The 25,063-nt window shown below is 36.2% G+C and overlaps 1 protein-coding gene across 1 annotated transcript in view; it reads left to right on the plus strand.

The window, feature by feature from the left end:
• GUCY1A2 (guanylate cyclase 1 soluble subunit alpha 2) overlaps positions 1-25,063 on the plus strand; it is a 428,733-nt gene that overhangs the window by 322,304 nt on the left and 81,366 nt on the right. The window contains exon 8 of the mRNA XM_057552036.1: positions 991-1,079. Within this exon, the coding sequence (XP_057408019.1) occupies positions 991-1,079 (89 nt within the window). The remainder of the gene's footprint in view (positions 1-990; positions 1,080-25,063) is intronic.

The following is a 25,063-nucleotide window of genomic DNA, read 5'->3' on the forward strand; positions in this document are numbered from 1 at the left end:
GCAAGATGGTTCTCTGGGACATTAGTCTGCCATCTTCTTGGACTCTCTGCTCTCCGAATAAAGTTGTTATCCCTTGTCTCCCAATTCATTGGCCTGTTGTGAGGTAAGAAGTATGAACTTGGACTCAGTAACAATTTCTTTATTCCACCACCAACCTTAATTTCAGTGATGTTAGCTATAAACCACATAATAATGGCTGTTTGTATATGCAAATATTAAAATGTCACAGTATTGATTCTTGAGTCTTGTCTTTTATTTACTTTGACGTGTCTATTCAAGTTCCAGAGAGGTGAACTTCCTCTCTTCTTTCTGTTACCGAAATATCGGTTTCCCTGTGCACTGATGCCAACCAGAAATACGGAGACAGAGATTTTGGAGGAAGAGAGAGATGGGTTTATTTTTCTGCCAGGCAGAAGGGAAGACACAGCAAGCTAGTGCCTCAAGAACTGTGCCCCTCTCCTTCGGGAATAGGAGAAGATTTTATATGTGGGGCTCGCAGTCCCAGGGTATATGATAAGGATCAAAGTAGTGAAGGTCTTGCATTCTTCTTCCTGAATTATTTCAAGACAGTCATATTGGCCTGTGACCTTTTTTCTGAAATGCAAATGCTACAAAGGGTGATTTGCTACGAGGGAGGGCAGGATGTAATTCACAGAGTGTTAAAGAGTAATCAGTTAGCTTTGTGTAGTACAAATCTAGTTACAGACACTACAGATTAGTAACAGTTAAAAAAAAAAAAAAAAAAAACTAGGAGTGATTAACTCTTTCAGGCCAGGTTATGTTTCTTCTCTAGCCTGTTAACTGTTCTCTTTATTCTCCCTGTTCTCAGGAGAGGGAAAACTTCACTCCTATTTTTGCTGCAAAAAATTCCCCACTGCTAGTTCATTCCCTCCATATCAATGGAGGAAGGGAAACGGGAGTCATTCTTGTCTGGCTGAGGACAAAACTTCAGTTTTGCTCCACTTGACAGACACCAGCTGTCCAGCCCAGTGGCCCATCTATCTCTTATTTCATTTCCCACCTCCATCCAGCAGTGTTTGGATAGGTGTTACAGCCGAATGGAGTTGGGTACTGGAAGAGTGAGGAGTTTCACTTAGAAGGAGAAAATATAGAGATACATTTTGGTTATTACCTTACTTCCCTGATAATAAGCTTCATTCATTCATTAAAACATCATCATCATCACTTTATTAGTAGGAGTGCTAGCCGTTTGTTGAGTGTCTACTCCATTCCAAGCATTATGTTAGAGCATATGTCAATGTTAACTATTTTAGTTCTCACAGCAACCCCCAAAAATATGCCTTACTTTCCTCACTTTATAAATAAAATAGGCTCAGTTAAAGGAAGTGATTTGCCCCAGTCACAGGGTAATATATGACAAAGCCAGAAATCGAACCTAGGTCATTTTAACACAAAGCTTTTTCCCCCCCATTATGACCTGCTGCTCTCAATACTGATCATCTTTGAGGAGCAAGGTGCTCCCAGATTTCAGTGGCTTTCACTCATGGCTTCTACTTTATCAGTTCTGTGCCTGAACCTTTAGCCAGAGAGAAATTACTTTTATTCATGAATCTTAATACTGTGGCTATAGATGGAAACTCACCATGTGTTTCTTTAACAGATATTGATAATGACTGTCAAAATAATTGAAAATATACAATCTTGAAAACAAAGTCCTAATAAAAATGGTATAAATTGAAGTTACATTAGATAGTAAACATATTTGCTGGCCCCAAAATATACCCTTATGGCTGTAATTAGTGCAGAACCACGGTAGGATTTAAGGAATGCTTGAAGAATTTTTGGCAAGAGACAGAATGTGTTATCCAGGTTCAAGATGTCACAATGGCCATGAAGGGCCATAGTTGCAAATATAGTTTATTCTGAGAACAGCTGTGTTGCATATTAGGACAGTAATTACGTATGGTTAGTAATTATTTATTGGGTATCTATTGTGTACAGATGGATGAGTAGTTAAGAAGGAAGTATCCATTAGCTTTTGTTGCTATGGAATAAACACTGATTAATGTTCATGCCATATCATAAAAATAATTTTAATATTAAAATCTCAATGCACTGAAATAGTGATATGTAGCAACAAATGCTAATTACAATAAATATTTGATAGGATTTTATTGTTTAAAAATGAGATGCAATATAATGAGGGATATACTACACAGTGTATTAAAATGGCTAATAAATTACTGTTTTTTAGAAGGTGAAAAGCAATTATACAAAACACTTCTCACTTCTTTTTAAGAGAGGGAAAGAGCATATTTGTGTGTGTGTGTGTATGTGTGTGTGTGTGTGTATATACATTTCCCAAGAATTGTTGTGGTGTTTAGTAAGAGTCTTTTAAGTACAGGTGTCATTAAATAAAAATACAAGAGCTAAATAATTTTCAATATGAATATTGTATTCTAGTAACTTCTGGTCACACTTACTGTGAGCTATTTAAAAGGGGTAAAGCTATGCCAAATAATTCAATCCTTCCTTCCCTTTTTAATATATTCTATTAACTCAGGGTGAATTTGACTCGTTTTTCTCTCTCCTAAATCTAGTAATTTTTTATTCTTTTCCTTAATTTTTAACAGTGTTTTATTAGCATTTTAAATAATTTCATGCAAAGCAATTTACATTCAGGAGCCTAAAAAAAAAAAATTTAGACAACATTTTTGGAAATGTTAAGTGGAAGCATGATTTAAAATATAGCAGTTTAAGGACAAAGCGAAGTCATTCATTATCCAATTTTGACAATATAAGTGCCTATTGAAATATGGTTTTTGATGAAGTATATAATTAGCTGCTTTTCCATGGACATAAAATGAGTTCTGCCCCTATGCCCCACCTCATCATTCTGTGATGGCAAATTACAATTTTCAAATGTTAGGGAAGTCCTAGTAGCCTCTCTTTTCACTCATTCATATGGGTTCTCAGTTTCTCTTCAAACATCTCCTAAAACAAGCTCATTGTATGACATGACAAAGAAATCTTCCTGCTCATTACCTTTCATAAGCATGTCTTTCAAAAAAGCCTAAGAAAATGTAAGATCAAAGGATAAGTATGGGGAAAGTGTACAAGATAAGGTTAAATTGTTCAAGTCAACAGTTCTGATAATTAAAAAAAAAAACACACATTTATTTTCATGAGCACACAGGAACATATTTGTTAAATGGAAATTTCCAAGGGGTCTCACACACTCCTCAACTTCCTTGTTTCCAGTACCCTTTTCAATTCTGAGTGATAGCAAACTGTATTTCTTTCACTTAATGCAGTAATGGATGGAAGATAGATATACTCATAATTTAATAATGATGTATATTGTACATCCATGGTTTTCTTGTTAGTTTATTTCTAACCTAGTTTCTAAATTAGAACATGATTGGGGTGGATTCTTAAACTAGAGACTTAGAAACTAGGTAAGATTTTATTTTCAGAATGGTATGTTAAACTCTGGATTTTTGTATCTGACTCTGCTCACGTTCATAAATTTGATTCATTTCGACAAACGTTTGCAGAATGCCTAGAATAGTGAAGTACACTCTTCTAGGAATTAGGTTCTCCATTCAAGATTCTGGCATATGCTATATTATGTGAAGAACTAAAGATTAAAAATATAATAGTAATGACTATCCCTGACCTCAATGGCTCACAAACTAGTGGGAGAAACAGACATACAAACACATGATTATATGTAAGTGTTGACTGAAAAAAAATGCACAACCTAAAAGTTGAGAATTGTGTTTTACTTGGCAGACTTTCTGAGGACTTCAAGTCCAGGAGGCAGCCTCTCAGAATATTTCTGAGGGACTGCTCCAAAGAGACAAGGGAAGAGCCAGGATATATCAGAGTTTTTGCATTAAAGACCAGGTAGTTGGAATATCAAAATATGTTTTAAATTTTTAAAAATCTCAAGTTAAGAAATTTAGCATTTTTCTGTGTATGGGAAGATGCAAGGGTCTGGGCTCATTGAAATCATTCCTTTGATATGCACCTTAGCACCCTAGATGGGCCAGTATCCTGTTCTGTCCTGTTCTGAGTCCCCTCAGGGTGCATCATTGAGGGTAGCTGCAGTGGCTGAGGACTGGGCAGCTGACAGCCCATTTGTCTCCATCCTCCATCTCCATTCCCTCAGGGCTCACCATCAGGGTGGGTGTGGTGGCTTGATACCTACAACATGCTTTGTTTACTGATATGGCAGTCCACATTTTTCATTCACATAAGTGAAAAATAAGTATATTGAGAACATATGAAATATTGAGGAGGACCCAACACAACAAGTAATCATGAAAAACACCAGCTTATTATTAATACAGAGTAAATGGAGGGTAATTAAGGACACAAAGTGAGACAGAAACCACATCGGAACACTTTGTGGTCAGGTTAAAGGATATGACTTTTTTCAACCAGGGAAAGGACTACTCTGGTAGATTTGTGGCTTATGAATTTGAAGGGACAAGCTCAGGAACAGAAAGGTCAATTTGGAGGTTATTGTGGGGAGTCCTGTAAGAGATGATGCTAGCCTGAACTAAGGGAGCAGTATTAGGGGAGATGGAGAAGGGTTCAAAAATACATATGAATCTGAATTGACAGAAATTATTATTTGATTAGATGAGGTACACGAAGGAACAAAAGACTGCTTCCAGGATCCTAGCTTGGGTGGGAGCAAGTGAGCAGTGTGATACTGTGACATTAACATGAACCTTTCAAAGATCAAAAGAACATATGTGTACTTTTATTTACTTTTTCTTATTATTAAAACCTAAGGAAAACTGTTAGGTTAACAGACAAATAGCAAACAAAACCAAAATTGGATCTTCATGAAAAGAGCACTCTGAAGTTCAGACTACCTTAAATATCTCTTTACCTATTAAGAATTCATCCATTTGAAATTCTGTATGCCTGTTTTTTTCTGCATTTATTATTTGATTTTGTTGAATGTATTTCAGTAACAATATGAACTGTGATGAAGTAACACAAATGACACTCAGTGAAAGACAGTAATTGCTAAGTAAGTAATACTAAGTAGATATAGTAGAGTCATTCCTTTTTATCAAATAATAAATCTATTAGTCTGAGAGAAGAAAAATGAGCAGCCTTGTTACACATTCAAGTGTCATAATTTTATTCACACTTGTTGACTTAGCCATATGCACTATGTACAAATGAATATTATTCAAATTCATGAAACAGTTGTCTAGATTATGACCTAAAAGGATTCAGTGCACTTGACTGTGACATTTTATTTAATGGTAAAATCTATCATGTTTGTGGTAATTGCTTGTGTCTGTAAAATGAGGAGAGGTTACATGTATGTATTGTCATTATCACCATCGTAAATTTTTTTTCTAAATATCTATATGTAGGTGGTGCTAGAAGTACCACTGTTTTGTTAAAAGCACTATATTTCTTTTCTTCAGAGTAATTTGACAAGGGTACAAAACTGATCACCTTTAATTTTGGTTCCTCAAATCCTCCTATTTCCAATACTTTCTCTGTTTTTACTAACAGAACACCATATCTGAGTCTTTGAAGCTCAATTTCTATAAATATTTTCTATTTTTCTTTTCTTCTCCCACTATAAACAATGCCTTGCCAATCTTTTTATTGCACTGCCTTTTCATTCAAAAAAATTATGACTTCTCCCCCCTCATGTTCAAGCTCCTGAGCTGCACTGTTCTATATGTTAGCACCAGGCCACATGTTGCAAATGAGCACTTTAGATATGGCTATTCCAAACTGAGATGTGCTGTAAATGAAAAATACACACCAGATTTCAAAACACTTTCTATGAAATAAGACATATTAAAATCTCAATAGACAATTTTGCTGAACCAAGATGGTGGAGTAGAAGGACATGTTCTCACTGCCTCTTGTGAGAACACCAGAATCACAAGTAGCTGCTGGACAATCATCAACAGGAAGACACTGGAACTCACCAAAAAAGATACCCCACATCCAAAGACAAAGGAGAAGCCACAATGAGACAGGAGGAGGGGCACAATCACAGCAAAATCTAATCCCATAACTTCTGGGTGGGTGACACACAGACTGGAGAACACTTATACTACAGAAGTTCACCCACTGCAGTGAAAGTTCTGAGCCCCACGTCAGGCTTCCCAACCTGGGGGTCTGGCAATGGGAGGAGGAATTCCTATAGAATCAGACTTTGAAGGCTAGTAGGAATTGATTGCAGGACTTCCACAGGACTGGGGGAAACAGAGACTCCACTCTTGGAGGGCACACACAAAGTAGTGTGTGCAGTGGGACCCAGGGGAAGGAGCAGTGACCCCAGGGGAGACTGAATCAGACCTACCTGCTAGTGTTGGAGGGTCTCCTGCAGAGGCAGGGGGTGGCTGTGGCTCACCATGGGGACAAGGTCACTGGCAGCAGAAGTCCTGGGAAGTACTCCTTGGTGTGATCCCTCCCAGAGTCTGCCATTAGCACCAACAAAGAGCCCAGCTAGGCTTCAGTGTTGGGTTGCCTCAGGCCAAACAACCAACAGGGAGGGAACCCAGCCCCACTCATCAGCAGTCAAGCAGCTTAAAGTTCTACTGAGCTCTGCCCACCAGAGCAACAGTCAGCTCTACCCACCACCAGTCCCTCCTATCAGGAAAGCAGCACAAGCCTCTTAGATAGCCTCATCCACCAGAGGGCAGACAGCAGAAGCAAGAAGAACTACAATCCTGCAGCCTGTTGAACAAAAAGCAGATTCACAGAAAGATAGGCAAGATGAAAAGGCAGAGGGCTATGTACCAGATGAAGGAACAAGATAAAACCCCAGAAAAACAACTAAATGAAGTGGAGATCAGCAACCTTCCAGAAAAAGAATTTAGAATAATGAGAGTGAAGATAATCCAGGACCCTGAAAAAAGAATGGAGGCAAAGATCTAGAAGATGCAAGAAATGTTTAACAAAGAACTAGAAGAATTAAAGAAAAAACAAGCAAAGATGAACAATACAATAAGTGAAATGAAAACTACACTAGAAGGAATCAATAGCAGAATAACTGAGGCAGAAGAACGGATAAGTGACCTGGAAGACAGAATGGTGGAATTCACTGCTGCGGAACAGAATAAAAAAAAAAGAATAAAAAAAAATGAAGACAGCCTAAGAGACCTCGGGGACAACATTAAACGCAACAACATTCACATTATAGGGGACCCAGAAGGAGAAGAGATAGAGAAAGGACCAGAGAAAATATTTGCAGAGATTATAGTCGAAAACTTTCCTAACATGGGAAAGGAAATAGCCACCCAAGTCCAGGAAGCGCAGCAAGTTCCATACAGGATAAAACCAAGGAGAAACACACCGAGACACATAGTAATCAAATTGGCAAAAATTAAAGACAAAGAAAAATTATTGAAAGCAGCAAGTGAAGAACGAAAAATAACATACAAGGGAACTCCCATAAAGTTAACAGCTAATTTCTCAGCAGAAACTCTACAAGACAGAAGGGAGTGGCATGATATACTTAAAGTGATGAAAGGGAAGAACCTACGACAGAGATTACTCTACCTGGCTAGGATCTCATTCAGATTCGATGGAATAAATAAAAGCTTTACAGACAAGCAAAAGCTAAGAGAATTCAGCACCACCAAACCAGGTCTACAACAAATGCTAAAGGAACTTCTTTAAGTGGTAAACACAAGAAAAGAAAAGGACCTACAAAAACAAACCCAAAACAATTAAGAAAATGGTCATAGGAACATACATATCGATAATTACCTTAAACATGAATGGATTAAATGCTCCAACCAAAAGACACAGGCTTGCTGAATGGATACAAAAACAAGACACACAAATATGCTGTCTAAAAGAGACCCACTTCAGGCCTAGGGAAACATACAGACTGAAAGTGAGGGGATGGAAAAAGATATTCCATGCAAATGGAAATCAAAAGAAAGCTGGAGTAGCTATACTCATATCAGATAAAATAGATTTTAACATAAAACATGTTACAAGAGACAAGGAAGGACACTATATAATGATCAAGGGATCAATCCAAGAAGAAGATATACCAATTATAAATATATATGCACCCAACATAGGAACACCTCAATACATAAGGCAACTGCTAACAGCTATAAAAGAGGAAATAGATGGTAACACAATAATAGTGGGGGACTTGAACACCTCACTTACACCAATGGACAGATCATCCAAACAGAAAATTAATAAGGAAACACAAGCTTTAAATGACACAATAGACCAGATAGATTTAATTGATATTTATAGGACATTCCATCTGGAGGCAGCAGATTACACTTTCTTCTCAAGTGCGAATGGAATATTCTCCAGGATAGATCACATCTTGGGTCACAAATCAAGACTCAGTAAATTTAAGAAAATTAAAATCATATCAAGCATCTTTTCTGACCACAATGCTATGAGATTAGAAATCAATTACATGGGAAAAACAAAAATACATGGAGGGTAAACAATACATTACTAAATAATGAAGAGATCACTGAAGAAATCAAAGAGGAAATCAAAAAATACCTAGAGACCAATGACAATGAACACACGATGATCCAAAACCTATGCGATGCAGCAAAAGCAGTTCTAAGAGGGAAGTTTATAGCTATACAAGCCTACCTCAAGAAACAAGAAAAATCTCAAATAAACAATCTAACCTTACACGAAAAGGAACTAGAGAGAGAAGAATAAACAAAACCCAAAGGTAGCAGAAGGAAAAAAATTATAGCGATCAGAGCAGAAATAAATGAAATAGAAACAAAGAAAACAGTAGCAGAGATCAATAAAACTAAATCTGGTTCTTTGAGAAGATAAACAAAATTGATAAACCATTAGCAAGACTTATCTAGAAAAAGAGGGAGAGGACTCAAATCAATTAAATTAGAAATGAAAAAGGAGAAGTTACAACAGACACCGCAGAAATACAAAACATCCTAAGAGACTACTACAAGCAACGCTATGCCAATAAAATGGACAACCTGGAAGAAATGGACAAATTCTTAGAAAGGTATAACCTTTCAAGACTGAACCAGGAAGAAATACAACATATGAACAGACCAATCACAAGTAATGAAATTGAAACTGAGATTTAAAATCTTCCAACAAACAAATATCCAGGACCAGATGGCTTCACAGGTGAATTCTATCAAACATTTAGAGAAGAGCTCACACCCATTCTTCTCAAACTCTTCCAAAAATTTGCAGAGGAAGGGACACTCCCAAACTCATTCTATGAGGCCACCATCACCCTGATACCAAAACCAGACAAAGATACCACAAAAAAAGAAAATTTCAGACCTATATCACTGATGAACATAGATGCAAAAATCCTCAACAAAATACTAGCAAACAGAATCCAACAACATATTAAAAGGATCATACACCATGATCAAATAGGATTTATCCCAGGGATGCAAGGATTCTTCAATATATGCAAATCAATCAATGTGATACACTGTGTTAGCAAACTGAAGGATAAAAACCATATGATTATCTCAATAGATGCAGGAAAAGCTTTTGACAAAATTCAACACCCATTTATGAAAAAAACTCTCCAAAAGGGGGGCATAGAGGGAACCTACCTCAGCATAATAAAGGCCATATATGACAAACCCACAGCAAACATCATTCTCAATGGCGAAAACCTGAAAATATATCCTCTAAGATCAGGAACGAGACAAGGATGTCCACTCTCCCCGCAATTATTCAACTTAGTTGTGGAAGTCCTAGCCACGGCAATCAGAGAAGAAGAAGAAATAAAAGAAATACAAATTGGAAAAGAAGAAGTAAAACTGTCACTCTTTGCAGATGACATGATACTATACATAACAGAATCCTAAAGATGCCACCAGAAAGGTACTAGAGCTAATCAATGAATTTGGTAAAGTTGCAGGATACAAAAGTAATGCACAGAAATCTCTTGCATTCCTATACACTAATGATGAAAAATCTGAAAGAGAAATTAAGGAAACACTCTCATTTACCATTGAAACAGAAAGAATAAAATACCTAGGAATAAACCTTCCTAGGGAGACAAAAGACATGTATGCAGAAAACTATAAGACCCTAAGAAAGAAATTAAAGATGGTACCAACAGATGGAGAGATATACCATGTTCTTGGATTGGAAGAATCAATATTGTGAAAACGACTATACTACCCAAAGCAATCTACAGATTCAATGCAAGCCCTATCAAATTTCCAATGGCATTTTTTACCGAACTAGAACAAAAAATCTTAAAATTTGTATGGAGACACAAAAGACACCAAATAGCCAAAGCAGTCTTGAGGGAAAAAAAGGGAGCTGGAGGAATCAGACTCCCTGACTTCAGACTATACTACAAAGCTATAGTAATCAAGACAATATGGTACTGGCACAAAAACAGAAACATAGATCAACGGAACAAGATAGAAAGCCCAGAGGTAAACCCACGCACCAATGGTCAACTAATCTATGACAAAGGAGGCAAGGATTTACAAGGGAGAAAAGGCAGTCTCTTCAATAAATGGTGCTGGGAAAACTGCACAGCTACATGTAAAAGAATGAAGTTAGAACACTCCCTAACACCACACACAAAAATAAACTCAAAATGGATTAGAGACTAAATGTAAGACTGGAGACTATAAAACTCTTTGAGGAAAACATAGGAAGAACACTCTTTGACATAAATTACAGCAAGATCTTTTTGATCCACCTCCTAGAGTAATGGAAATAAAAACAAAAATAAACAAATAGGACCTAAGGAAACTTAAAAGCTTTTGCACAGCAAAGGAAACCATAAACAAGACGAAAAGACAACCCTCAGAATGAGAGAAAATATTTGCAAATGAATCAACAGACAAGGGATTAATCTCCAAAATATATAAACGGCTCATGCAGCTCAATATTAACAAAAACAAACAACCCAATCCAAAAGTGGGCAGAAAACCTAAAGAGACATTTCTCCAAAGAAGACATACAGATGGCCAAGAAGCACATGAAAAGATGCTCAACATCACTAATTATTAGAGAAATGCAAATCAAAACTACAATGAGATATCACCTTACACTAGTTAGAATGGGCTTCATCAGAAAATCTACAAACAACAAATGCTGGAGAGGGTGTGGAGAAAAGAGAACCCTCTTGCACTGTTGGTTGGCATGTATACTGATACAGCCACTATGGAGAACAGTATGGAGGTTCCTTAAAAAACTAAAAATAGAATTACCATATGATCCAGCAATCCCACTACTGGGCATATACCCAGAGAAAACCACAATTCAAAAAGACACATGCACACCAATTTTCATTACAGCACTATTTACAATAGCTAGGCCATGGAAGCAACCTAAATGCCCATCGATAGACGAATGGATAAAGAAGTTGTGGTACGGGGGCTTCCCAGGTGGCGCAGTGGTTGAGAATCTGCCTGCTAATGCAGGGGACACGGGTTCGAGCCCTGGCCTGGGAAGATCCCACATGCCGCAGAGCGGCTGGGCCCGTGAGCCACAACTGCTGAGCCTGCGCGTCTGGAGCCTGTGCTCCGCAACGAGAGAGGCCGCGACGGTGAGAGGCCCGCGCATCGCGATGAAGAGTGGCCCCCACTTGCCACAACTGGAGAAAGCCCTCGCACAGAAACGAAGACCCAACACAGCCAAAATCAATCAATCAATCAATCAATCAAACATACGCATCTGATTCAAGATCCTCAATTAAAAAAAAAAAAAAAAGAAGTTGTGGTACATATATACAATGGAATATTACTCAACCATAAAAAGGAACGAAACTGGGTCATTTGTTGAGACGTGGATGGATCTAGAGACTGTCATACAGAGTGAAGTAAGTCAGAAAGAGAAAAACAAATGTCATATATTAAGGCATATATGTGGAACCTAGAAAAATGGTACAGAAGAACCAGTTTGCAGGGCAGAAATTGAGACACAGATGTAGAGAACAAACGTATGGACACCAAGGGGGGGAAAGCCGTGGGGGTGGTGGGGGTGATGGTGTGATGAATTGGGAAATTACGATTGACATGTATACACTGATGTGTATAAAACTGATGACTAGTAAGAACCTGCTGTATAAAAAAATAAATAAAATAAAATTTAAAAATTTAAAAAATTATCAATAATTTTATGTTAGATTACTGCTTGAGATAACAATATTTTGGATATAGTAGATTAAATATAATATATAATTAAGTTATTTTCATCTGTTTCTTCTTATTTTTAATATGGCTACTAGAAATTTTTAAATTTTACATGTGGCTCACATTTGTGGCTATATAATATGTCTGTTAGACAGCACTTCAATAAAGGACCCTAGAGTTAAAGAAGACATGCTTTCTTCTCTAAGGATATCCAACTAGACAAGAAGATAACTATAATATCATAATATGATGATAAAATCCACTGAAGGGTGTAAAGAGAACACTGAGTTATCGTTTTTGACAGAGCATCTGAGGAAGGATCCATGAAAGAAGCGAATTTGGACTATAATAGGAGGACGGGAATATTAACATTTGAAGTAGAGAAAACAACATAAGTAAAGGCCTGGAAACAAGAAAGTGTATCACTTCCCTGTGGCTAATCTAAAATCTATCAAGAAAGTATTTCATCCCCTCACCAATTCTCCTTAACAGCATCTGTTTCTACTTCCATGCCTACTTTCAGCAAGGAAAGCCCCTCTCAGTGAGGATGTAGACATAATGCTGCTTATGACAGCTGGAGAGATTGCTACTTCAGTTATGCTGATAAGGAACTCTGAGGAGCTAGCCTTTGGTGTCACTAATGAAATGGAAAGGTAAGATGTAAATCACCTGACACCTGGGGTAACTCCAAAAGGGAAATGGACAACGAAGAATAGAATTCCTAATAGTTTTTCTCCTGAGAATTAGAATATCTTATTGTTCGCCATAAAGTATTTGATGAGTGAGGAAAACTGAACAAAATAAAAAGAGGGAGAAAGAAATGAAGGAATTTGGGGGAGGGGAAGGAGGATCAGTTTCCAAAAGAAATATTGTATAGATAGAAAATAGCACATAAGGAAATTACGAGAGAAGTGAGGGCTATAGATGAAACAGTGAAATGTCTTGCAGGGGTTTGAATTAAGGCTCTGGCATGTGCTGCCTTTTGGCTGTGGACAAATTTCTTAATCTCTCTGAGTTTCAGTTTCCTGATCTGTAAAATGTATAACAAAATCTTTCATGCAAAGTTATAAGAATTAGAAATAATATTAAACATAGTGTCTGACACCTTGTAGTGTTTAATAAATGTCAGCTATTATATTTGACCACTCTGGTTAACTAATTTTGAATAATTATCTTATCTTGGCTGATTCTCTGGAAGGAATTGTGCTAACTGGTTAAGCCAATCCAAATCTCTCACCTATTATTTTTAAAGGGAAAGTAAAAAGACAATACAAGGAGAATATTTTATTTAATCAATTCTAAAACATGCATTTTACACTCCTATTTAACATTAGTGAACCTAGATTATGTCTTACAGTTAATGGTGTTATACAAAAGTCAGTCAGGCTGAGGGAGTTGTTATTGTCTGTGCATATGTAAAGTTGTTATTATTTCTGGTGGCATGCATATACAAATGCAACCTTAGATGTTTAATCTACAAACCATTTAAGGATTATTTAAATAAAAACTATGAGTCCTAGTGATTGCAAACATTCTTTTGCTCATCTTCTGGTAAAATCCAGAAGTTTCAACATCAAAGCTTGTTGAAGTGAAACCCCTTAAGAATTCACAGAGGATAACATAGGTGGGAACATATGGACAACAATAACTCCAATTTGAAAAGTGACTCAGAAGGCTTAGAGTCTGAAAATTAGGAAATTTTAGAATAAATTCAAATTATTTTGCTCATATTTCTCTTTTTATTGGTGCACATAGTAAATATGATAAAAATATGTATCTAAATAAGCCTAAAAGAAATATTTTAGTAATTGTTAAAGGAAATTCTAAGAGATATGAAAGCATTATGTTATGGTTCAAGTGCTTATGGTTTTTTCCCTTCTTAATGGTACATAAAATGAACCATGCATTTTATAATTTATGGAGTCTTAGAGTCTATGAAATACAGTAGTTTTCAACCAATTGTGAAAGAGAATGAATAAATGGACAAAAAAATATTCTTAGGTTTATAGTATATTCTTAGTATGTTCTAAAGTCATAGCAGGCCAAGGGCAGAGCCATGAGGTAAGCAAAATGTATCTTTAATTTTGGATCCTTTTGTTCTCTCTCAAATGGAAAAGCAGGTAAGTGTAATCAAAGGGTAAAGGATTTGGAGTACAAAGACTCTGATTTTAGTTCTTGCCCAAATAATTGCTAGGTTTGTGAACTTGTGTGGGTCATAACACCTCTGAGTTTTCTCTGAGGGTAATAATATACCTGCTTTATGTTATTCAGAAGATGGTTAATTAAAAAGCACATTAGAAAAGCACTATACAATATTGGTTACTATTAACTGATATTGGTCCTTTTTTGTTGTTGTTTTACAGATAAAAAGGGAACTCAGATTTATTTTTCTAGTGCACATAAGGTGAAGGGAGATTAATATATTGTTATCTATTCATGCACATAATGATTCACTGTGGCTGAACAGTTATAGTCTACAGGCTACTTGTAACCAAACATTTCAGTCTCCGGGAGTTAGAGGAATACTCCTCTAGGAGAAGTTGGTGAATGCATTCTCCGGAGAGGACTGATGATATTTATAAGAGATATTCCCTTATTTCCTCCAGTATTCAAGTTTGGGCATCACATTGTCAAGATTCTTCCTTCTCCTGGCCCAACATCTTTACTCCTTCTTTCTGGCTGTTAGGGACCAGTTTCCCTGTCCAAGCTCCTCCTCCTTTCCCAATTAGTGCCCATTGCTCATCCCCCCATCATTCAACTACTTGGCTCCCTCATTAGGGAGACATGGTATGTATGCTCTGTATCTCTTATTCACTCAAAGCCAGTCTTTCTGTGGTTCAGTTTACTAAATAGTTAATATCATAAACTGGACTTAAAATTCATCTTATTTTAATAAAAAAAATTACTTTAAAATGATCCTGAAGCCAACTTTTTATAGTCTTAAAGAAGCATTAATGGAAATTGGGAGATATTGCACAAAGGGTAGAGACTTCCAGTTATAAAATTAACGTTTGGGGATCTAATGTATAACATGGTGGATTTAGCTAATAATACTATATTGTATACTTAAATGTTCCTAAGAGAGTACAGTCATTCCTGGGTACCTGCAGTGGAGTAGTTCCTGGACCCACTTTGAATACAAAATCCGTGGATGTTCAAGTCCCTTATTAAAATGACATACTATTTGCATATAACCTATGCACGTCTTCTAATATACTTTAAATCATCTCTAGATTATTTATATTACCTAATACAATGTATATGCTATTTAAATTTTGGCTGGCACACAGCAAATTCAAGTTTCACTTTTTGAAACTTTTTGAATATTTTTTTCCAAATATTTTTCATCCATGGTTGTTGATTGATCCGTGAATATCAAGGGCAAATTGCAGATCTTAAATGCTCTTATCACAATAAAAGAAATTGTAACTATGTGGTGGGATGGAGGTGGTAGCTAATATTATGGTGGTAATAATTTTGCATTTATAAATGTATCAAATCAACACATTGTACACCTTAAACTTACACAATGTGTCAATCATATCTCAATAAAATTGAAAAAAAAAGTACTAATGGTGAGACTTTAAGGTAAGGTGGAAAGAGAATGGTGCCTTGGCAACTGTTCAAGGAGTTAACTTCCTGAGAAAATATTGCTTATATCCCTCAGTCAACATTATAGGCATTCATTTAGTTCATTTATACCTTGAGTTAATCTTGCCCAAGGGCACTGAAACGTTTCCAATAAACATAGTCAACTTACTCATGTTCCCTAACATGATAGCTTTCAATTTTTTTTAACAACTCATTTATGCATTTGACACAGAGCACACATTTATGTTTATTTGTATATATGTAATGTACACAAAATTAAAACAAAAGATTAATAAAGCAATGCTAAATCTTACAACTCACTGAAAGATTATGACCAGCAGTTTAAAAAACACTGATTTAGAAAATAAGTCCTTTTGACAAGCTTGATCACAAATATGTTTGGTAGCCTATAAATTACTTTGCTGGACGATATGTATTTCAGACAGCATTACAGTGTTAAAAGAAAGTGTAACACATAATCTTAGACTGTAATTGTCCGTGATTACTTCCAAATCTGAATTTTCCATTTCTATGTTATTTTTCTCTCAGGGATCAAATTTCTACACATGATTTTGTAGCAGAGTCAGAGAAAGTAAGGATAATATCATTAAAAAATCTAGTCCATATTTTCTTCCAGTCTTTTTTCCACTATCTTTTTATCAAATCTCAGACTTCCTTATCACTTAGGTTTGGTTAAAAATTGTTTCTCTATCCATTTGCCTTGTTCACAAATAAGCCAATTGTCTCTCGTTTCTTACTTTCTCTAGTGAGACAAGTTGTTAATCCTAAATACAGAGCTTAAAGAATTTCCTGCTCCCAATATTGTTTTTTCACTAAGTCTATTCCCATTAAGTATTTCATTGTTACAGATAACATATTTTGGTTTTCCTTCAAGGAAATGCTTCATCATCATTATTATCATCATCATCATTGCCTAAGTATATTGTTGGCAGTAATTGGTAATTATAATATTTGATATTTAAATATCTTATAATAGATTAAACATTTATTAAACATTCTGTTTCATCATAGTGAACAAGTTCAATAAAGATGGATAAGGGCCTCATGAAGCTAATTTTATCTACATAAAATTGAAGAATGTGAATATAAAAATATATAATCTTAAAGAAAGTTGTTTAGCCATTTAAGAAGTGACTTTTTAAAAAAATAATTTTACAATCTGAAAGAGAAATTAAGGAAACACTCCCATGTACCATTGCAACAAAAAGAATAAAGTACCTAGGAATAAACCTACCTAGGGAGACAAAAGACCTGTATGCAGAAAGCTATAAGATACTATTGAAAGAAATTAAAGATGATACGAACAGATGGAGAGATATACCATGTTCTTGGATTGGAAGAATCAATATTGTGAAAATGACTATACTACCCAAAGCAATCTACAGATCCAATGCAATCCCTATCAAATTACCAAAGGCATTTTTTACGGAACTAGAACAAAAAATCTTAAAATTTGTATGCAGACAAAAAAGACCCCGAATAGCCAAAGCAATCTTGAGGGAAAAAAACGGAGCTGGAGGAATTAGACTCCCTGACTTCAGACTATACTACAAAGCTACAGTAATCAAGACAATATGGTACTGGCACAAAAACAGAAACATAGATCAATGGAACAAGATAGAAATCCCAGAGTTAAACCCATGCACCAATGGTCAACTAATCTATGACAAAGGAGGCAAGGATATACAATGGAGAAAAGACAGTCTCTTCAATAAGTGGTGCTGGGAAAACTGGACAGCTACATGTAAAAGAATGAAATTAGAACACTCCCTAACACCATACACAAAAATAAACTCAAAATGGATTAGAGACCTAAATGTAAGACTGGACACTAAAAAACTCTTAGAGGAAAACATAGGAAGAACACTCTTTGACATAAATAACAGCAAGATCTTTTTTGACCCACCTCCTAGAGTAATGGAAATAAAAACAAAAATAAACAAATGGGACCTAATGAAACTTAAAAACTTTTGCACAGCAAATGAAACCATAAACAAGATGAAAAGACAACCATCAGAATGGGAGAAAATATTGCAAACAAATCAGTGGACAGAGGATTAATCTCCCAAATATATAAACAGCACGTGCAAGTCAATATTGAAAAAACAGACAACTCAATCCAAAAATGGGCAGAAGACCTAAATATACATTTCTCCAAAGAAGACATACAAATGGCCAAGAAGCACATGAAAAGATGCTCAACATCACTAATTATTAGAGAAATGCAAGTCAAAACTACAATGAGATATCACCTCACACCGGTTAGAATGGGCATCATCAGAAAATCTACAAACAACAAATGCTGGAGAGGGTGTGGAGAAAAGAGAACCCTCTTGCAATGTTGGTGGGAATGTAAATTGTTACAGCCACTATGGAGAACAGTATGGAGGTTCCTTAAAAAACTACAAATAGAAATACCATACAATCCAGCAATCCCACTACTGGGTGTATACCCAGAGGAATCCATAATTCAAAAAGACACATGCACCCCAATGTTCATTGCAGCACTATTTACAATAGCCAGGTCATGGAAGCAATCTAAATGCCCATCAACAGACGAATGGATAAAGAAGATGTGGTACACATATACAATGGAACATTACTTAGCCGTAAAAAGGAACGAAATTGGGTCATTTGTTGAGACGTGGATAGATCTAGAGACTGTCATACAGAGTGAAGTAAGTCAGAAAAAGAAAAACAAATATCGTATATTAACGCATATATGTGGAACCTAGAAAAATGGTACAGAAGAACCAGGTTGCAGGGCAGAAATTGAGACACAGATGTAGAGAACAAACGTATGGACACCAAGGGGGGAAAGCCACGGGGGGAGGGTGAGTGTGGTGGTGTGATGAATTGGGAGATTGGGATTGACATGTATACAGTGATGTGTATAAAATTGATGACTGATTAAAAAAAAAAAATAGGTTCCCTAAGCTAGATCTTGAAGGACATGTAAAGAGGAAATTATTCAGAAGGAGAGAATAGTTGTGAGAAACTATCAAGATATTTTCAATCTCTCTAGCATGCCATAATTAATTGTGACAACTCTAGCAGGTATGACATTTTCTAAATTTATAAAAAGAGATATTTTGTCATTGAAGGAGTCATTTTTTCCCTACTGATTTTACAGTAATAGGCTGACTTGTGTCATTGCAAAAAATGGTCTCTGATTAAATTTTACTGACTTCTACAGAGTAGTTTTCACTATATCGCTATATATCTTTTCCCTTTAGTTTTCTCAGCTAAGATGTGGTCTCTATTACAAAAGTAAGACCTTTTAAAATATACCTCTCAGTTTCCTGGCAAAGTTGATCATTTAAAAAGTTACACCTCCAGTCCACAGAAATGAAAAATTATTTTAGTTATTCATTTGGCAATGCCTTTTATACAAATAGGTTAGGAAAACTACAAGGATTTGAAAAATCTTCAAAATCTGAAATTACAAAGCTCAAATTTTGTATTGTGTAGTGGCAACAATAAAGGGCAGGACACACCAGTTCTTCCTTGCTGACTTCAGCCCCCATATCTAAATCATTCCCAGGTTTAAAAAAGAACAAAGAGGCATTTAAAAAAATATAAGTATGTGGTAGTACGGGATTTTTATTTTTTTGCTTATTGTGTGTCTCCATAAGAATGAAAACACCATAAAAGCAGAGTACTCATCTATCGTATATATTCCTGTATCCTCAAAACATAGAACAATGTGTAGCATATATTAAGAAATCAACAAATATTTGGTGACTGAATGAATAAATAAATAAAATATTTCAATATTGAATGAAGTAAATCTTTTTCTCTAGCATTCATACATTTTTAAAATAGGAAGATGTTACACTGTCATTCTTCTCAAAAGCAGGGGAAAAAGGGAATGAACAGTTTTTGATTGTTTAGACATTGCAATTGAATTTCAGGTATATGGTTCATTCATTTAACTTTATTGAAAATCTACTATTTCTCACAGAAAAATAAATAGACATAGTCCCTCCCGGCATGCAATGTAGATTTAGATGAGGTGGGAAATACATAAACAAGGAAGTGCTATAATATTGGTCCTTGGTATTCATAAAACTTGCACTCACAGTCTCAACTATTCACAAGTGAGCTCAGAGTTGTTATACAGAGTAAAATATGTTTTCACCAAGAGATGCATTTAAATCACCCATGCTGCAATGTAGGGAGCTAGTCAGTGAGCTTAGATTGCTGTTTACCATCTACACATCCACATAGGCTGCATTCTGTCCCATTCTTAGATAAACATTTTTGGGACAAATTTTCTGATGCTTTGGTATAGTGAATTTAGGGGTTTCCAAAGATTTGTTTGGATTTCCAAAGATATATCCTTTTCATCTCTCCAGTAGAATTTCAGGAGTCTACTATTACATGCTAAAATAAAGAAATATACAGGATACCAAGATAGCAGAGAAGATTGGGATGATAAACTGTGGCTGGTGAAGTGTGGGAGGCAGAAGGGCAAGACGTCAGGGAAATCCTTATTAAGAGGGAATATGAAGTGAATATTGAAGATTAATAGATTGAGTAGGAATTTGTCAAGTATTTAAGGTAAGGAGGACAGTACAAACAGAAGAAATAACGTATGCAAAAGCCCAGAAGTGTGAAATTATTCAGTGAATTTAGAAAACAACAGGAATCTGGTATTTTAAGAGCAAAAGATTATAAAGGGTGGAGGAGTGTCAGATGAAGTGGGGCATTGGCAAAGAGACAGACTATTAGGAATTATGAATTTTTTACAAAGAGACCTGGATATTATTCAGTAGGAAGTTAAGAGTCATTGAGAGATTCTAATTGGGGAAAACCTTATTGAGGTGAATATCTTAAAATGTTTTAAAAAGTACCATCTGGCAGCTACATATTGCAAGATTGAAGAAGAACTAGGCTAGAGACACATAGACAAGTTAGGAAATTACTGTGATAGTCCAAGTAATAGAGTGAGATCCCCAGCTAAGGTTGGAACAGTAGGAATGGAGAAGAGAAGCCAATTAGAAGGAGATTCAGGAGGGGGAATTGATGGGTTATTTCCTAAAAGATTGCAGTGTTCAAAGTCCAGTCTCTGAACATAACTTGTTTTATTTTATGGATTTTTTTCCCTTGTGTTGAATTCTGTTGAAATGAATTGGGCAAAGGGGCAATACAAAAATGTGACCTTAATACTGTGTTTAGTAGATTGAAAATTCTTCAGAGGCTTAAGACATTAAGAATGTCTGTGGTTTCCTTCCAAGTTCAAGAAACTAAGGTCATCTAACTTAGTTTAGATAGCCATGCCATCCATTGCATGTTCTCATCTTGCTGATGTGGAAAAATATCAGTGGCTAGATTATGTTTGCCAGACTCAGTGAGCCTGATTCAGGGCACCGTGAGCAGAGAAACTCTCAAGATGGCTGCTTTCCCACCACCAGAGCCTCCCATCAAGCCTCTTAGATAGCCTCAACCACCAGAGGGCAGACAGCAGAAGCAAGAAAAACTATAATCCTGCATCCTGTGGAACAAAAACCACATTCACAGAAAGATAGACAAGATGAAAAAGAAGAGGGCTATATACCAGATGAAGGAACAAGATGAAACCCCAGAAAAACAACTAAATGAAGTGGAGATAGGCAACCTTCCAGAAAAAGAATTCAGAATAATGATAGTGAAGATGATCCAGGACCTCGGAATAAGAATGGAGGCAAAGATCGAGAAGATGCAAGAAATGTTTAACAAAGACCTAGAAGAATTAAAGAACAAACAAACAGTGATGAACAATACAATAACTGAAATGAAAACTACAGTAGAAGGAATCAATAGCAGAATAACTGACGCAGAAGAATGGATAAGTGACCTGGAAGACAGAATGGTGGAATTCACTGCTGCGGAACAGACTAAAGAAAAAAGAATGAAAAGAAATGAAGACAGCCTAAGAGACCTCTGGGACAACATTAAATGCAACAACATTCGCATTATAGGGGTCCCAGAGGAGAAGAGAGAGAGAAAGGACCAGAGAAAATATTTGAAGAGATTATAATCGAAAACTTACCTATCATGAGAAAGGAAATAGCCACCCAAGTCCAGGAAGCGCAGCGAGTCCCATACAGGATAAACCCAAGGAGAAACACGCCGAGACACATAATAATCAAATTCGCAAAAATTAAAGACAAAGAAAAATTATTGAAAGCAGCAAGGGAAAAATGACAAATAACATACAAGGGAACTCCCATAAGGTTAACAGCTAATTTCTCAGCAGAAACTCTACAAGACAGAAGGGAGTGGCATGATATACTTAAAGTGATGAAAGGGAAGAACCTACAACCAAGATTACTCTACCCGGCAAGGATCTCATTCAGATTTGATGGAGAAATCAAAAGCTTTACAGACAAGCAAAAGCTAAGAGAATTCAGCACCACCAAACCAGCTCTACAACAAATGCTAAAGGAACTTCTCTAAGTGGGAAACACAAGAGAAGAAAAGGACCTACAAAAACAAACCCAAAACAATTAAGAAAATGGTCATAGGAACATACATATCGATAATTACCTTAAACGTGAATAGATTAAATGCTCCAACCAAAAGACACAGGCTTGCTGAATGGATACAAAGACAAGACCCATATATATGCTGTCTACAAGAGACCCACTTCAGACCTAGGGAAACATACAGACTGAAAGTGAGGGGATGGAAAAAGATATTCCATGCAAATGGAAATCAAAAGAAAGCTGGAGTAGCTATACTCATATCAGATAAAATAGACTTTAAAATAAAGAATGTTACAAGAGGCAAGGAAGGGGCTTCCCTGGTGGCGCAGTGGTTGAGAATCTGCCTGCTATGCAGGGGACACGGGTTCGAGCCCTGGTCTGGGAAGATCCCACATGCCACGGAGCAGCTGGGCCCGTGAGCCACAACTACTGAGCCTGCGCGTCTGGAGCCTGTGCCCCGCAACGGGAGGGGCCACGATAGTGAAAGGCCCGCACACCGCGATGAAGAGCGGTCCCCGCACCGCGATGAAGAGTGGCCCCCACTTGCCGTAACCAGAGAAAGCCCTCGCATGAACCGAAGACCCAACACAGCCAAAAATAAATAAATAAATAAATAAAGTAGCTATAAAATTAAAAAAAAAAAAAGTGGCAAGGAAGGACACTACATAATGATCAAGGGATCAATCCAAGAAGAAGATATAACAATTATACACATATATGCACCCAACAGAGTAGCACCACAATACATAAGGCAACTGCTAACAGCTATAAAAGAGGAAATTGACAGTAACACAATAATAGTGGGGGACTTGAACACCTCACTTACACCAATGGACAGATCATCCAAAATGAAAATAAATAAGGAAACAGAAGCTTTAAATGACACAATAGACCAGATAGATTTAATTGATATTTATAGGACATTCCATCCAGAGGCAGCAGATTACACTTTCTTCTCAAGTGCGAACGGAATATTCTCCAGGATAGATCACATCTTGGGTCACAAATCAAGCCTCAGTAAATTTAAGAAAATCAAAATCATATCAAGCATCTTTTCTGACCACAATGCTATGAGATTAGAAATCAATTACATGGGAAAAACAAAAATACATGGAGGGTAAACAATACATTACTAAATAACGAAGAGATCACTGAAGAAATCAAAGAGGAAATCACAAAATACCTAGAGACAAATGACAATGAACACACGACGATCCAAAACCTATGCAATGCAGCAAAAGCAGTTCTAAGAGGGAAGTTTATAGCTATACAAGCCTACCTCAAGAAACAAGAAAAATCTCAAATAAACAATCTAACCTTACACCTAAAGGAACTAGAGAAAGAAGAACAAACAAAACCCAAAGTTAGCAGAAGGAAAGAAATCATAAAGATCAGAGTGGAAATAAATGAAATAGAAACAAAGAAAACAATAACAAAGATCAATAAAACTAAAAGCTGGTTCTTTGAGAAGATAAACAAAATTGGTAAGCCATTAGCCAGACTCATCAAGAAAAAGAGGGAGAGGACTCAAATCAATAAAATTAGAAATGAAAACGGAGAAGTTACAACAGACACCACAGAAATACAAAACATCCTAAGAGACTACTACAAGCAACTCTATGCCAATAAAATGGACAACCTGGAAGAAATGGACAAATTCTTAGAAAGGTATAACCTTTCAAGACTGAACCAGGAAGAAACAGAAAATATGAACAGACCAATCACAAGTAATGAAATTGAAACTGTGATTAAAAATCTTCCAACAAACAAATATCCAGGACCAGATGGCTTCACAGGTGAATTCTATCAAACATTTAGAGAAGAGCTAACACCCATCCTTCTCAAACTCTTCCAAAAAATTGCAGGGGAAGAACACTCCCAAACTCATTCTATGAGGCCACCATCACCCTGATACCAAAACCAGACAAAGATACTACAAAAAAAGAAAATTTCAGACCAATATCACTGATGAATATAGATGCAAAAATCCTCAACAAAATACTGGCAAACAGAATCCAACAACACATTAACCGGATCATACACCACGATCAGGTGGGATTTATCCCAGGGATGCAAGGATTCTTCAATATACACAAATCAATCAATGTGATACACCATATTAACAAATTGAAGAATAAAAACCATATGATCATCTCAATAGATGCAGAAAGAGCTTTTGACAAAATTCAACACCCATTTATGATAAAAACTCTCCAGAAAGTGGGCATAGAGGGAACTTTCCTCAACATAATAAAGGCCATATACGACAAACCCACAGCAAACATCATTTTCAATGGTGAAAAACTGGAAGCATTTACTCTAAGATCAGGAATGAGACAAGCATGTCCACTCTCACCACTATTATTCAACATAGTTTTGGAAGTCCTAGCCATGGCAATCAGAGAAGAAAAAGAAATAAAAGGAATACAAATTGGAAAAGAAGTAAAACTGTCACTGTTTGCAGATGACATGATACTATACATAGAGAATCCTAAAGATGCTACCAGAAAACTACTAGAGCTAATCAATGAATTTGGTAAAGTTGCAGGATACAAAATTAATGCACAGAAATCTCTTGTATTCCTATACACCAATGATGAAAAATCTGAAAGAGAAATTATGGAAACACTCCCATTTACCATTGCAACAAAAAGAATAAAATATCTAGGTATAAACATACCTAAGGTGACAAAAGACCTGTATGCAGAAAACTATAAGACACTGATGAAAGAAATTAAAGATGATACCAGCAGGTGGAGAGATATACCATGTTCTTGGATTGGAAGAATCAATATTGTGAAAATTACTATGCTACCCAAAGCAATCTACAGATTCAATGCAATCCCTATCAAATTACCAATGGCATTTTTT

The sequence above is a fragment of the Balaenoptera acutorostrata genome, chromosome 9 (assembly GCF_949987535.1).
Source record: "Balaenoptera acutorostrata chromosome 9, mBalAcu1.1, whole genome shotgun sequence".
NCBI lineage: Eukaryota > Metazoa > Chordata > Mammalia > Artiodactyla > Balaenopteridae > Balaenoptera > Balaenoptera acutorostrata.